The 15,918-nt window shown below is 47.6% G+C and overlaps 1 protein-coding gene across 1 annotated transcript in view; it reads left to right on the top strand.

Moving 5' to 3' along the window:
- Positions 1–1,868: 1,868 nt before the first annotated feature.
- Positions 1,869–15,918, top strand: part of TGFA (transforming growth factor alpha) — a 52,655-nt gene continuing 38,605 nt past the window's right edge. The window contains exon 1 of the mRNA XM_081868574.1: positions 1,869–2,005. Within this exon, the coding sequence (XP_081724700.1) occupies positions 1,963–2,005 (43 nt within the window). The 5' untranslated portion in view covers positions 1,869–1,962. The remainder of the gene's footprint in view (positions 2,006–15,918) is intronic.

Below are 15,918 nucleotides of genomic sequence, written 5' to 3' on the forward strand. Positions count from 1 at the left end.
TAAAAGCTTCCCTAAACAGGGCTGCCTTCAGATGTCTTCTAAAAGTCTGGTAGTTGTTGTTCTCTCACATTTGGTGGGAGGGCTTTCCACAGGGCGGGTGCCACCACTGAGAAGGCCCTTTGCCTGGTTCCCTGTAACTTGACTCCTCGCAGGGAGGGAACCGCCAGAAGGCCCTCGGAGCTGGACCTCAGTGTCCGGGCAGAACGATGGAGGTGGAGACGCTCCTTCAGGTATACAGGACTGAGGCCATTTAGGGCTTTAAAGGTCAGCACCAACACTTTGAAACATACTGGGAGCCAGTGTAGGTCTTTCAAGACCTGTGTTATGTGGTCTCGGCAGCTGCTCCCAGTCACCAGTCTAGCTGCCGCATTCTGGATTAGTTGTAGTTTCCAGGTCACCTTCCAAGGTAACCCCACATAAGAAATCTGTTAGTCTTTCAAGCTAAAAGATGATGTTTTAAGCCCTGCACTTTAACATAGAGTCATAGAATTGGAGAATTGGAAGAGACCTTTCCCCAGGGTCATCCAGTCCAGCCCCCTGCAATCCTCACCTGTCTCTCCATGTAAGTGGTTGTCTCACCTGCCACTCTCCTGCTTGTCCCCATGGCTGCCATCCAGTCTGGATACAAATGCGCAGATATTTCAGGTCATTCTTAGCCAGTTGCTCATCCTAACACACTTTCTGGCTTTTGGTTTCTGCTGCAAAAACTACAGAATGTGGCCATCCCCAAGTCAAATAGGTGCAAGTCACCTGAATGACTAAGAGGAAAATATGTTGTCTGTTGGGTTGCCCCAGCTGGTGAGTGGGGAGAGGGAGAGGTCTGCCTTGTTTCTCATGATGCAATTTGGGAATGGAGAGGTTTTGCAGATACCTGGGAAGGATCAGGGCCTCTTGTTTGAGTAATGGCAACACCTGAAGACGCAGCAGAGCTACAAAATCTTAGGCAACCCCAGTGGCTCCTTCTTGAGTTATTTGTTGAATTTTCAGCCCCGTCCATCCACGCCAAGCAGCCTGGGCAAGGGGGGGGGGGCGGCAGTGGCAAACAGACCCGCAATTCAAAAAGGGGGGGGGGGGAGAAGGGATAGGAATATTCTGAAACTGTTTCAAACACTCTGAAAGCAATTACAATGATAATAATCTAAAAGCAGTTTAAAGTTTAAAAAGAAAATCATTAGGGAAAAATACATTTACAGTTAGAGCATCATTCATTCTTCGGGGGCAATAATTCTAAACCAAACTTTTTTTTTTTAAAGGATTTTTATTGTGTTGCAAATATCAAAGGCACTTTTTATCACATACAAGAGTGGAAGTACTGTCCTCAGAAAAAGTTGCAATTCGAAACTTTTCCATGAAACTTTCCCCTGGTTTTCATGAGCTCTCCCCCCCCCCCGCCCAAAAGAAACGAAATGCAACAGAGGCATTCAAGCGATGCTTTCCCGCCGCGCGACCACCTCCTGGCGGGTCGCGGGGACGGACTTCCAGCTGTTCCGACGTGCAGCCTCTCCCTGGCGGCTGGCTGCCCGTCGCCGCCTAGCGCCCGCGGGGCGCCTCTGCAGGGCGTCCCGGGGGCCGGAGCCGCCACCCCGCCCGCCCGGGGGGCGTGGGAGGGAGGCCGGCGCAGCGCCAGGAGAGGAGGGGCGGACGCTGCTCGCCGCCTCGGCCACTCGGGGCCGCGCAGCGCACCTGGAAGGAGCCGCGCCGAGAGGAGCGCCCCGACGCCCTTGCTCGCTCGCTCGCCTGCGCGTCCGACGGCCCGGGAAGGCGCTCGCTGCTGCTCCGCCCGTCGCAGGTGCATCGCTGCCGACCGGCCTCGGGACGCGCCTCCTGCTCGCCCTCCGAAGGGGCTCCCCGCCGGGAATGCTCGACGCCGCGGCCGCCGGGGGCCGAGGGCTGGCCAGCTGAGTCCACCGACGCCGCCGCTCCCCCTCCTTCTCCTCCTCCTCCTCGGCTGGCCGGGCAAAGATGGTCGGCGCGGCGGCCGCCGAGGTGGCCCTCCTCAGCCTCGGTAAGTGGCCCCCTCCCGTCCGGGCGCGGCTCCGGCTCCCCTTCCCGACTAAACCACCCGGGAACCCTCGCGAGTAAACTTCCCTGGGATGGGGTGGAAGAAGCGGCAAGTGCCGCGCGTCCCGTCGAGCTGCTGCGCGGAGTCCTGGGGTCTCTGGCCGCCGCTTTCGAAAGCGCTCCTCCCCTCCTTCGCCGACCCGCTTTCCCGCGGCGGAGGAGGAGGCCCGAGTAGATGGGAGGCTGTGCAGTGTAGTGGTTAGAGAGAGGCGGGCTAGAAGCTGGGAGAGGCCAGGGTTCAAATCCCCCACTTGGCCGCGAGCTCCCTGGGTGCCCTTGGGCCACTCACAGGGCTGAGGTGGGGGAGGACCACGCACACCACTCTGAGCTTCTTGAAGGACGAAGGTGGGATAGAAATGCAATAAATGCAATTTTATTTAACCAAGAGGAAAACAGTGAAAGGACGGGAAGGCAGCAAGCCGCCTCACAGAGGACTACCTGCTTGAAAGGACATAGTGGCTGCTGAGAGCTACCTGCTTTAGAATACATACAAGGCTTTCTAAGTAATCCATCTCTGCTCAAGACTTCGCCACGGACTGATAAAGCGAAGCAATCGGATTATCTGTCCCCTCTCGCTTCCTTCTCTGCTTCCCTGCCGCCGCCCCCCCCCCATTTTGGGGGTATTTTCTTCTCTCTGCTGCCTGCTGTTCCTCCTCCCGTTTCCTTACTAGATTTGCTTTGGTGGCTGAACAATAGAAACTGGAGGCATTTAGACCTCCATGGTATTTTCTGTCTTTTTGTAAACAGTTTTTTAAAAGGGGGTGGCAAATAAATGCCTTTTAGGGTGACTTTGCTTACCTGTGAATGTCCTCCTTTTAATTACACGGCAAAAGCAGCCTGAACGCACAATATGGACTGGGGCTGTTTTTGTTCCGAGCGATTAGCAATCTTTTTGAAATGTGAAATAGCCAGATAATTACAGAGATGCTGTTTTGGAGAATTTAACAAATGGCACTTTTTAAAAACACTGATGGGTGTTTGCTGCTAGGTGTGAGCTTTTGCTGTTGTGGGATTTGCTGTGGTGTAAAGAAGGCTGACTTGGGTCCAAACTCCTGTATGGGCATTAAGGTTATGTAACTTGTAATAAATTAAACCGAATAAGCAATATTCCAGCTTCTCCCAGCAGCTCAGATCAGCAGGGAGCAGTTTCCCACCTCTCTCTGCGCACTCTCAGAAAAACTAGCAAGTGTTGCAGTTAAGAAGTTTGTTCTTTGGACTGAATCCTGCTAAGGATCAACTGCGGAAATAATAGGTTAAAATGAGACTGATAAAAGCCGGGCAGTCAAGTGGGGAAGGAGAACACGCCCCTTGGGGTCTGGCTTCATGTGTGACACTGACCCGTTTGGGTTTGGAAAGGGGCCCTGAGACCCACAGGTATCGGGAAAGAAGGAGGCACCTGGCGTATAAAAGCGCAAGTGGGTTTTAGCAAAGGATTAAAAGTTCAGCTATTATCTTCTCAGGTTAGAGGCATAGTAGTGTTAGTGTTCGGTTGTTATATCTAGACGTCCCCTCTGGCTTCCAGTTACCAGGCGCTTGGATAGCTTTCGATTATGAGACACCAGATGCAGGAGATACCTTCTGGATCAAAAGGCTAGGCACTTTACTCTGTGGCTTTATCGCAATTCTTTCCCGGGTTCAAGACATCTCCCTTGCTCCCAGTTCCTGTTTTTTGAAATCTTAATAGCTCAGTGTTATGAATGAAGGTTGTTTAATCAGGCATGTGCTTAAATAATCTCCTGGTGATCTTCCTTTTCATCAGTCAGTTTTTCACCCATGTATGTAAGTCAGAGGCCACCTTCCTTAAAACACTGGCTCTCATATCTTTCCACGGCAGCCTATCATGGAATCCCTAAACGGGAGAACCTGGGTTGTGTTCTAGGTCAGCCTCCCCCAACCTGGTGCCCTCTAGATGTTTTGAACTGCAGTTCCTATCAGTCCTCATGCTGCTTGGGGTTGATAGGAGTTGTGGTCCAAAACATCAGGCGGGTGCTAGGCTGGGGAAGGCTTTTCTAGGGTGTATACTTGGCACATGTGGAATAAATCTTGGCACTGGCCAATAAGCTATGGAGAGGGTACCCCCATCCAGTGCTCCCCTCGAAGCTACATGTTGGGCCGCTCTGCCTTTCAGGAACCCTTGACCTGCTGTTGCAGAACTTCTCATCAAGGAATTGCAGGATTTCCCCAGTGAAGAACTTGACAATTTCCTTAAGGATCTTGCAACACAAATACACCAAGAGCTGAGTGCTTGAGATGGTGTCATCCTTGACCATGGTGCTCTAGATTAATATGTCAAAAATGACTGGTCCTTGCCCCAAGGAGCTTCCTTAAAATCATAGTGCATGCTTCCACAATACAGAACTATCCAGATTGCTCATTTCCTAAGTGCTGCTGAATTAAGTGGGAATTGCTTCTAAGTAAACATGTTTAGGATCAGGTTGCAGAATTTAAGCTGTGATTAATAGGCTTCAGGGTGTTTTTCGGGGGGGGGAGGGAGGGTTGTCTTGTTTATCTGTGGCCTGGTGTGTATAGACAGAGCAAATTCAGGGGCAGGGTTCCAAATGGTGGTTCATAAAACTGGTCAGTTTCTCTTGCAGGCAGTTCACACATGCATGCCCTGTTGATTCCTGTACCATCAGGTGGTTAATTGCATGTGTGAATGTGTAATCGTGGACAGGTGCTGAAGGTGGAACTTTAATAGTGCCTCGCAATAGTATTGTCAAGCACACCGTTTTCAAAAGAGTCAGTTCAAACATTGAGCAGCAAGAAATCAAGTCTTGCATGATTACTCATGTAAAGAATATGGGCCCTATCCACTAGGAAAAGGCAGAGGGGCTGTGTCCTGGTTCCATACGTTTGAGGGAAAACTAAAAAAGAAAAGCTGCAATTGATTAAAGTGAAATTGACATAGGTTGGAACAGGACCTGATCTTGAATCAAGAATCTTTGGGGCATTTCAAAAGAACGTGTGCATATGACCCCCTACCCAAATCCTGCCAGTCTAGTCTCTTGTGTTTTGATGACTGGAAGTAGAATGTATAAAGAGACACAACCAAAATGTATTTGCAGTGATGCAGAAACTCATTCCCAGGGATTGTATCAGAAAGGGTCAATTCACAAATGCTCCTCTTGCTCAACTGATGTTGCAGCCTTGCTTGATGAGGGAGGTGAGGGCATCAGTGGAGGTTTCCCTTCTGGCCCCAAAGAATGCAAGAGACGTACATTTTGTTGCAGCTTTGTTTTTATTTCAACAGTTGGACATATCCTGCCTGGTGCTCTCCAAATGTTTTGGACTCCGATTCCCATCAGCCTCTGTGCTGGCTGGGGCTGATGGAAGTTGTAGTCCAAAACATCTGGAAGGTGTCAGGTTGGAGAAGTCTATAGGACTATAGCTATAGCATAGCTATAGGACTATAGTCTATAGCATGTCTTTAACTTGGGTGAAAGCCAAAGGTATACAGGTGTAAACTACGCTGGCAAGTGCTCCATTCCCATGTTCTCATGGAACATGCTTCCAACTTTTGCATAATTCAACACAAGAATCTGAAGGGAAAATCTTCATCTTCAGCAACTTCTTTGCTTGGCTCCAATTTCAGCATGATGTCTCTTGTGCATGCTTTTTCATGATAACTGGAATTGCCACATTGGGTTTAGTGAGAGCAAGGCTGCTTCTGAAAGCCAGTTCTGGAGTGAGGATTTATGCTCACCTTAAGCCATTCCCTGCCTGCTTAAGAGGGATCTATCTTGCAGCGCTGGAATAGTCAGATGTAACTAAAGGCTGTTTGATGGGACGCGGGTGGCGCTGTGGTCTAAACCCTTGAGCCTCCTGGGCTTACTGATCAGAAGGTTGGCGGTTCGAATCCCCGCAATGAGTTGCGCTCCCGTTGCTCTGTTCCATCTCCTGCCAACTTAGTAGTTCCAAAGCACGCCAGTGCAAGTAGATAAAGAGGTACCACTGCGGCGGGAAGGTAAACGGCATTTCCGTGCGCTCTGGTTTACATCATCATGTTCCGTTGTGCCAGAAGTGGTTTAGTCATGCTGGCCACATGACCCAGAAAACTGTCTGTGGACAAACGCCGGCTCCCTCAGCCTAAAAGTGAGATGAGCACCGCACCTCATAGTTGCTTTTGACTGGACTTCACTGTCCAGGAGTCCTTTACCTTTAAAGGCTGTTTGGTACACTAGCACAGTAACTAACTAAGATGCGCGCTCAAGGTGTACCATACCTACTTTTTACAGTTCTAGGTATCGATGTCCTCTGGTAAGAGAACTGAAATTGTGCTGCAGCTTCTAACTATCCGACCTGGATACGGACACAGTATGTAGTGTCCTTCAGGGGCCCCTGTGACTTTAGCTGTCTTCCGAAATGAGTGTGATTAAGGTCACTTGATGCCACATTTGGGTTGTATTCTTTCAGCTTTAGTAAAGCAAAAGCAGAAAAGTGTCACATAATCTCTGCAGGCAGTTGTAGCCCAAGGCAAAACACTGTGTACACCAACCAACCCCAGGCCAGCATTATCAGTTGATTTGTAGATTAGACTGTTGCAAAAGCCTTATTCAGTTTATTTGCCCTGCCCTGTCACTACTCTGTGTTGAAAGTTGTGAATCGGTCCCAGGCATACCTGTGCAGGTTCAAGGGCCAAGAGTTCAGAGTGAATTTAAATCAAAGGATTTGCACAAAAAGGGCTTCCCTCACTTGCCCGGGGGGGGGGGACGACGACGACGACGACGACGACGACGACGACGACTGGAAGTTCTCCAGGAAAACAGTAGCTGAGGCCAGGGGACAAGACATCCTATTCCTTTTTTTTCCTGGCAAAAATGAGAGGAGGGAGTCAAAATTAGTATCGTACTAATGAGACCAGAAATAGCAATTTGGTTTAAGTTTCACAATAGGATTGTTTATTTTCATTAAAAGCTAAAAGAGGCACAATGGTTGGCAAATAACATCTGGATAAAATGTCGGCTCTGAAAGCGAGCGATGGATCAAAGCGCCCAGAAGTTTCTGCTGAGCGTTCCTGCATGGGAAGCGGAACCACCACATTTTAATGAACATCTTGAGAGACCAGGGGGCCGAATCAGCTGAGCTGTTCAGCAAACTTGAGTGTAGCAGGCAAGGCCTGGGTATTGTTGACTAACTTTTTGGGAAGCAGAGACTGGCATAGTGTGGACTTCATAAGTCCTAAACCCTGTTTTGCTGCTGAACTGCTCCCCCCCTTTTCTTCTTCAGATTGTTTTTATTAAATATTTTATTGGGTTGCAAAAGTTTCTGTTTCCATTCATATAATCCTTTCTACAGATCAGTTATATTTGATGTGAGACAGTACAGTTGTACAGTGGTTGTTGAACGCCTTGCGACCCGAACGTTTTTGCTCCTGAACAGCACAAACCCGGAAGTGAGTGTTCTGGTTTGCGAACATTCTTTGGAACCCAAACATCTGGTGTGGGTTCTGATTGGCTGCAGGAACTTCCTGCAGCCAATCAGAAGCTGCGTCTTGTTTCCAAACATTTTGGAAGTCGAACGGACTTCCGGAATAGATTCCGTTTTACTTAGGAGGTACGACTGTATAATGTTATACATGGTTTAAGGTTGGGGAAGAAGAGAGGTGGGGAGTGAGAGCTGTAGTATCATACTCCCAGCCATGGCCTAGGGCTGGTGGGGCTTGCATTCCAAAACAGATGGAAGCACCATGCTGGGAAAGGCTGCACTAATGCCTTGGAAACTGGATTGCCATATTTTTCGCTCTATAAGACGCACCAGACCACAAGACGCACCTAGTTTTTGGAGGAGGAAAACAAGAAAAAAAAATATTCTGAATCTCAGAAGCCAGAACAGCAAGAGGAATCGCTGTGCAGTGAAAGCAGCGATCCCTCTTGCTGTTCTGGCTTCTGGGATAGCTGTGCAGCCTGCATTCGCTCCATAAGACGCACACACATTGCCCCTTACTTTTTAGGAGGGGAAAAGTGAGTCTTATAGAGCAAAAAATACGGTATTTATTTTACAAGCCTTATATGCTGCTTTATTGTAATACAGCCTTAAAGCCGTTTACAAAACCAATAAAACTATCAGTAAAAAACAATTAAAAACAACTATTTAAACTAAAAACCCGATTAAAACACACATCAACCTTCTGTATGTCTGGATACCTAAACAGAAAATGTTTGGGACAGGTGCCAAAAAGAGTATGGTGAATATACCTGCCTCATGTCAAGAGGCAGAGAGTTCCAGAGTGCTGCCACACTAAAAGGTTGTGTTCTTACAACTGCAGAACAGGTATTGTGGGGCACCTGTAGTAGTGCCACTTCCGTGAATCAAAGTGGTCAAGTGGGCATATATAGGGTAAAATGAAAACGATACACCTGTTAATATACTGTCAGGGTCTCGCTCCTGTTGCCAATTGTGTCGCAAGATCCTGCACTAACTGCAGCTTCCAGATCAGGCTCAAGGGAAGCCCCACGTAGAGTGCATTGCAGTAGCCCAGTCTTGAGGCAACCATTGCATGAACGACTGTGGCCAAACACTCCCAGTCCAGGGACAGTCACAGCCATAGCTGTCAACTTTCAGGTTTGAAAATAAGGGATCAGCAGCCTCTCCTGTACCGGGAACAGTCTATGGGATAGCTAACAATCCAGGATAGCAGTGGGAAGCAGCGGGAAACGGCGCTGGAATAAGGGAATTTCCCGCAAAAAAAGGGAAGGTTGACAGCTATGGTCATAGCTGCTGGACCAGTTTCTGCTGGTAGAAGGGGCTTCTAAGTTCTAACCACTTCCTGGGCCTCCAGAGACAGAGATGGATCCTGAAGCATCTCCAGGATGAGCAAAGCTGCTCATTTGAGGGTAGGCACTTGACCAGTTTTTCTGACATGGGAACCACTCACCCACAGTGGCCTCTTGTGTTGCCAGGATTCAAGCTCAGCTTCTCACGGCCTCTCCAGGCTCAGAAGTTACGGAGCTGACTGCCATCAATGTACTGATGTCACCTCTCCCCAAAACTTCTAATGGCTGCTGTTCCCAGCAGCTTCCTGTAGATATTGGCCAGCATTGGAGCTAAGAGAGTGCCCTGAGGCACTTTGTCACACCTCTTCCTTGCCCTGGCTAGGAATCCTGAAGCCTGCAAAGGCTGTCCTCTGTAGTCCTCTGTAGACCTGACCTTGGTCTGTTGCAGGCTTGTGTGTTTCACCCTGGCAATATTGATTCACATTGGGGAGCTGACCAGGTATTGTTACAGCAGAGCAGAATGAGAGGTTGAAGCAGAGCTTGTTCTGCAAAAGCTCCTATAGACTGTTGCTTAAGACATAATGCCCACCTCCAGGATGTTACGGTAAAATCTGGGTGCGAGGCTGCTCTGCCACGCAGCTCGTTGGACTAAGTCCGCGGGTCCCTGCGGAGGAAAATGAGCTCAGCCGGAGACAGGAGCAAGCAGCAGAAGATCCAAGTTTATTGCGCAACAGGTTCAAGGTGAGATTGAACAGTGAGAAAGGGGTGACATGGACTTTTGAAACTTCCCTCCATGTCCCAGAATACAGTGCAAAATACATCCCAGTTACATCATGAATACATTAAGAAGAGGTTGGGTTACACAGATTACATCATGAATACATTAAGAAGAGGTTGGGTTACACGGATTAACATATGGAGGAGGGAGGGGGAATATGCAGAGTTGGAGATATGCACAGATAAGCACATCCTGAGTACCAGTGATGAGAAGACAATGGTCCAAATATGTATAGTCTGCCACCTGGCATTGCCCGGAGGAAAGGCTTGGCAGAGGATTAGGGTCTTGACACCTTGCTTGAGGGATTATGGAGGACAGGGGAGGTGTGATGGAGTCCTAAAGAAGTTGAGCAAATTGGCACGTTGAGTTTCTATGAATTTTATAGATTTTAGTCCCTTTTGACATTGACAATTGGAAATAAATGGATATATTGTAGCGAAGAAGAAGGTAAAGAAGACATGCCCCCCCCCTCCGTATCAAGGAAGAAGTGTCCTCTGTGGACTACATGGACTTCACTTAGACTATGGAACTCGCTCCCACAGGAGGTAGTGTTGGCCCCCAAACTAGATGGCTTTAAAAGAGGATTAGACAAATCCATGGAAGAGGAGAAGGCTGGCTATTCTGTGCCTCCAGCAAACCAGTTGCTGGAAACCACAGGAGGTTCTCAGGTCCCACTTGAAGCATCTGGCTGGCTGCTGTGGGAACAGGATGCTGGTCTAGATGGGCCATGTTGGCCTGATCCAGCAGGCTCTTTTGTAGTGGTGTTGGAATACAAAACCACACACAAGGGCACAGTTCTCTTTAATAACCTGCATATAATTCTGGACCCTTGTGTGGTGTTATCCTCTTGGAATCGAGTAACTTATTTGGCGAGAGGAACATTCCTGAAGTCTTCCCAGTTGTGAAAACTGCAATCAGGGCCTTGAAATGTTTTTGAGGTGTGTATTAGCTTGGGAAGATATTCGAAACAGGACCTTATTCGGAAGGCTGTCTGTTACCTGCTGCTCAGAGCATTCTTCAGTACAAAAACCATCATTTTTGTGCTCTATGGTTCTTTGTAAACCTTGTTGAAAAGTATGCGATGGCAATGATACTTGTCCACTGTATTGTAATCTTCCAGTTGTGTGCCTCTCAGCACTTGGTGCTTTGTGCATTGGGCCTGGACCTGGGAGAACAGGGTTCCAATTTGTTCAGGTCTGGATTTTCCTTTTTCAGAATAGTATTTGAGGAGCAGAGTCTGTTAGTGACCAGGAACACTTTCAGTGTTGCCTCAAGAGATGCTTAGATGAACATGGAACGATTCCTGAATGCATTAGCTGAGTGTCTGGTTTGTTTTTTACGAACGGCGTCTCTAATTGTCCGTGTGTGCTGATGATCGCTTTGGCTTTTAATGAGGCCAGCCAAACTGCATGAGGAACCCCACTGGCTGCTTGGGGTGCAGAGGTATTTTTAGGGGGTGCCACTGATCATAGCAAGCTGTCTTATCCACCTCACTTTTGTCCAAACTGACTGGCAGTGGCTCAGCAGGGCTTCTGGCTGGAGTCTCTGTCAGCCCACCTGGAGATGCCAGGAATTGAACCTTCTGCATGCCAAGCAGGTGCACTGGGCTACAGCCCTTCCCCACATGAAGTAACGCATAGCCCTAGGACACATGTCCCAGAATTTCCAGCTGTATTTCCAGCATATACTTGGGGGCAGCAAGTTATCTCAGAGTCGCTGGATTTAATTGTTTGTTCATTTGATCTCTTGAAATATCCATGTGATAGTTCTGAGAAACGGGCAAGGAGGAAAATGGAGCAATTGAAAATTGTTGTTAGATTCTTTTTTTAAGGTTTCTAGAGCAGTGTTTGCTTGCAGCTGAAGTTTTGTATACAGTGGTACCTTGGTTGTCAAACTTAATCCGTTCCAGGAGTCTGTTTGACTCCCGGAACGGTTTGGAAACCAAGGCACAGCGTCCGATTGGCTGCAGGAGCTTCCTGCACTCAAGCAGAAGCTGCGGAAGTCGCGTTGGATGTTCGGGTTCCAAAAAACGTTCGCAAACTGGAACACTCACTTCCAGGTTTGCAGCACTCGGGAGCCAAAACATCTGAGTGCCAATACATTTGATAACCAAGGTACAACTGTATTTTGAAGAACAAGCAGTGAGTCTCTTTTAATTTACATTTCCCTTATTGAATTTATACCCACTGCTGCCTTTTACCCAAGCACACAGTTTACACACAACTTTCTAGCTAAAATCAAGGCTGGTTATTGTGGGTTTCCAAACTGTGGCCTGCTTTGCTGCATGGAAGGGTTGTGACATGTTTGTGTGAGAATTTCCTAGGAAAAGGAGGCTGAAATCCTGTTGCATTGCTACATTTCCCTCTTGCTCGCTTTTCTGTTCCCAGCTGATCCAGGGAGAGGAGCAGCTCCACCCTCCACTGCCAGGTTTCTCTTGGCACACAATGCTCTCTCATGCCACCGAAACTTGTCAGTTTTGCTAGTTGAGTAAAGAGACTTTCAGGTGCATTTGGGAGCTTAAGATGCCAACTGGCCATGTGTGAAGTGAGAAGGCACAGCCAGTTCCTTAACAGATTGCAGCTCCTCTTGAACTGCATTTCTCCCTTGGTAGGCAGTATCATTATAATATAAAACCATCTGTTATATCTGTTTATTATATATACAGGGCAGCTTCCCCTGAAGACCCTTAGAGAACAGCAACTCCCATCCACCTCAGCCACAACGGCTGACGGGGGCTGCAGTCCCAAACACCCAGCAGGCACCCAGGTGGTGCAAGAGATTGCGAGCCCCACCATCTGCAGGTGATTGGGATGGTGTAGACCAGGGGTTCCCAAAGCGAGCGATCCCTCCCACTGGGGGGCAGTGGGGTTACCTAGGGGGGCACTGAGAGGCAAGGGGATGCAGGGGGCACTGGAGATGTGAATGACTATCAGACTTTGAAAAGTTGATATCACTGGATCAAGTTCATGTTTAATTGGCATTTGAATGGATGTGTGATTAATTGTTTCTATCTTGAATTTTATTGTGTTATTATATTCCTTAGTGGGTCATGCAATCCAGGCCAGGCCAGGCTAGACTGGGTGGCACTGGGGATGAGTTTGTAGAACCATAAGTTTGGGAACCACTGATTTAGCCATTCCTAAACTTTTGCAGTGACTTTGCCTCCCAAGGTTAAACCTCTTTGGTGCTTCCCTTCATCATTCCTCTGCTGTCTGTCTAGCCATCTGACTTGAGAATATAATACACATCTAGTTCAGGGATCAGCAAATTTTTTTCAGCAGGGGCCGGTCCACTGTCCCTCAGACCTTGTGGGGGGCCCAGACTATATATTTTTTTTGGGGGGGGATGAACGAATTCCTGTGCTCCACAAATAACCCAGAGATGCATTTTAAATAAAAGGACACATTCAACGCATGTAAAAAAAGCACACTGATTCCTGGACCGTCGGTGGGCCAGATTTAGAAGGCGATTGGGCCGGATCCAGCCCCTGGGCCTTAGTTTGCCTACCCATGATCTAGTTGAACCCTCTGCCTTCTTGGTGGTGGTCTCATGGGAGGATATTTGGGTGCATCTTGGTTTTCTAACCAGGATTTGCGTCCCATGGCAACACATGGAGACCTCGCTGTGGGAAAAGCAAACTATCTAGTGACTTTACTCTTTTGTTTCCCTCTGGGAGGCCAGAGTCATTGGGGGGCAGGGATGGAAGTGACTTTGAGAAGCTCACCTTGGCTGTGGCATACCGGTACTTTTGGGAAATGCTACCAGACTCTGCATTTTTCTTTTCTTTTTTTTTAAGAATATTTATTAAGATTTTACAAAAAAAAGGAACATAGGTAATAGAAAAATAATACAGACATACAGCAAAAAGAAATACATCTAAAAAGAAAAAGAAAGAAAAAACAATAAAAACATTAGAAAGAAAGAAAAATCCAATTTTTCACTTCATAATTCTATAACCCTCTTTCTTGACTTCCTCACGTCTCCCTTTTTTGTGTTCCCCTTTACACAATCGAGTTCAGCAGATCCTTACCATCTTTCAAACCTCATTTATAATTATATGTTTCAGCCTATTATGTCTCCAATTTTTCTTCTCTTTTCGCATCAATTTTTACCTATTCTTTATAACTTAATCCCTTGTACCACTTTATATACATCTGACATAATATTACTCTGGTCCCCCTTTCCTTTTTAATCATCTTTGCATACTCCTTTTAACCATGTCACTAATGCCAGATTATCTTTATGTCCAACATCATTTTAACACTCAAACAATTTACAATGCTTCTGTAAATAGTCTTTGAACTTCTTCCAGTCCTCTTCCACCGACTCTTCTCCCAGGTCTCGGATTCTGCCGGTCATTTCTGCCATCTCCATATAGTCTATTACTTGCATCTGCCATTCTTCCAGGGTGGGCAAATCTTGTGTCTTCCCAGACTCTGCATTTTTCCATCCCTGTGGGAACCCCAGGTAATGTTCAGAAAGGCTGCTGGTATAGTTTTGTAGAAAGAGGATGAACTGGAGAAGACCCCTCTCCCCCAAAGCACACCTCCCTTCTATCACCAATTCACTTGCTAGCCTGCTCCTCACTCAGTTTAGTAGGAGGCTCTTTTTTGGTTCTTAGGCTGGTATGGTGATCACATTGCTGTTGCAGACCATCTCTGATCAGGCCATTGCCCTGTAGTGCCCTCTTCTCCCACTAGATGCCCGCCAGATGTTTTGGACTTCAACTTCCACCAGCCCCTGCCAACATGACCATGCAATGCTCACACTGGTGGGAGCCCAACTGGGGCTGGTAGGAGTTGTAGTACAAAACATCTGGAGGGTTAGCCAGGACTGCTGTCGTATATTCATGCAGAAGGTTCACAGTGTAGGTCACACACTGGCTTCAGAACATTCTGGACTTCATAGTTCAGCTTCTCTCTGCCACTTGCATCAGTGAAACCAAGAATGACCGTATACTACCCCTGAAGCAGAAAATTGTGCTGCCTTTCCCCAGTTGACTGAGGGAAAAGAGGAACACACTGTATTGTTCAGCGCTTATTTTTTGCCTCCCCAAATTGCTTAAGCAAAGCCCAGTGTTTTTTTTCCCAGGGCAAGGGGTGGGGGTGGCGCGTATACACACACCCTCTTCCGAAGAACTTGGGAAGGGCCTCTTTCAGCTGCAAATGTTTTGCCTTGACATCCCACAGAATCGCTTTGCATTGACTTGGTCTGCGCCTACTCATTGTGCTTTTCCTAATTTGACTTTGCAAATTGCTTGAACAATTGCTCAGTGGTGTGCTTGTTTTGTAGAATCCTGTTCGTATGGCACTGTACACAGTCACCTGGGTCCTTGACTAAAAAGATGGACCCTTGAATTTTTTGAGAGAGAGGAAGGTGTGTTGGTGCCCTTTCCCCTTTAGGCAGAATCCCCAGCGTTTGGTCCCATTCCTGCACCTAACTGTGGAGCTCTCTCCCAAGGGAGGCAGTCATGGTCGCCAGCCTGGATGGCTTTAAAAGAGCATTGGACAAAGTCATGTAGGAGAGGAATATTGATGGTTACTAGCCATGATGACTAGTTGATGGGAGCCACAGATGGGGAGAGGGTTCAAATCCTGCTTGTGAATTTCCCACAAGCATCTGGTCAGCCATGGTGACAAAAGGATGCTGGAATAGATGGGGCATTGGCCAGATCCAGCAGGCTCTTTGTATGTTCTGATGTTCATTCCCTGTCCTGTCCCACCAGCCCTCCTGGTCCTCTCCACAGACAGTCTTCAAGAGGCTCCTTTTGCCAAGGCATGAAGTCACCATCTGTGCTGTTATGCCAGCATTACAAGACAACTGGGACATGGTATTAGCACACTGACGTACGTTACTGTAATAGCAGCTCCTAACGTTGCGTAGCTCTGCTCATCTTGTGCAATTCTAAGGGAGGGCAGAATTTTCTCACGGACCTGAATTCTGCAGCTAGAAGATCAGAACCCTTTCAGATGAAGTAAATGCTTTCAGCCCTCAAGATGCTGCCTCATCACACTACATACATAGGATAGAGTTGCATGACAATAAACTTGGTTTATTTATTTTTTTGCATTTATTTCCCACCTTTATTTTTCCAAGGAGCAGCATACATGCTTCCCACCCTCCTCATTTATTCTGCACAACAACCCTGTAGGGCAGGTTAGGCTGAGAGGCAGCAACTATCCTAAGTGAGCTTTATGACTGAGCGGGGATTGGAACCCTGTCCTTTCCCAGGTCCTAGTCCAACACTCTGCTAACCACTGTACCACACTGCATATTTCATTACACCGGGGACAATTTGCTCACTGTGATTGTGAGTTACCTCTTTGCTCGCCAGAGACTTTGGCGTGTCTGGTTTCAGAATTGGAA

This window comes from Podarcis erhardii (genome assembly GCF_964252035.2).
Source record: "Podarcis erhardii genome assembly, chromosome: 7".
NCBI lineage: Eukaryota > Metazoa > Chordata > Lepidosauria > Squamata > Lacertidae > Podarcis > Podarcis erhardii.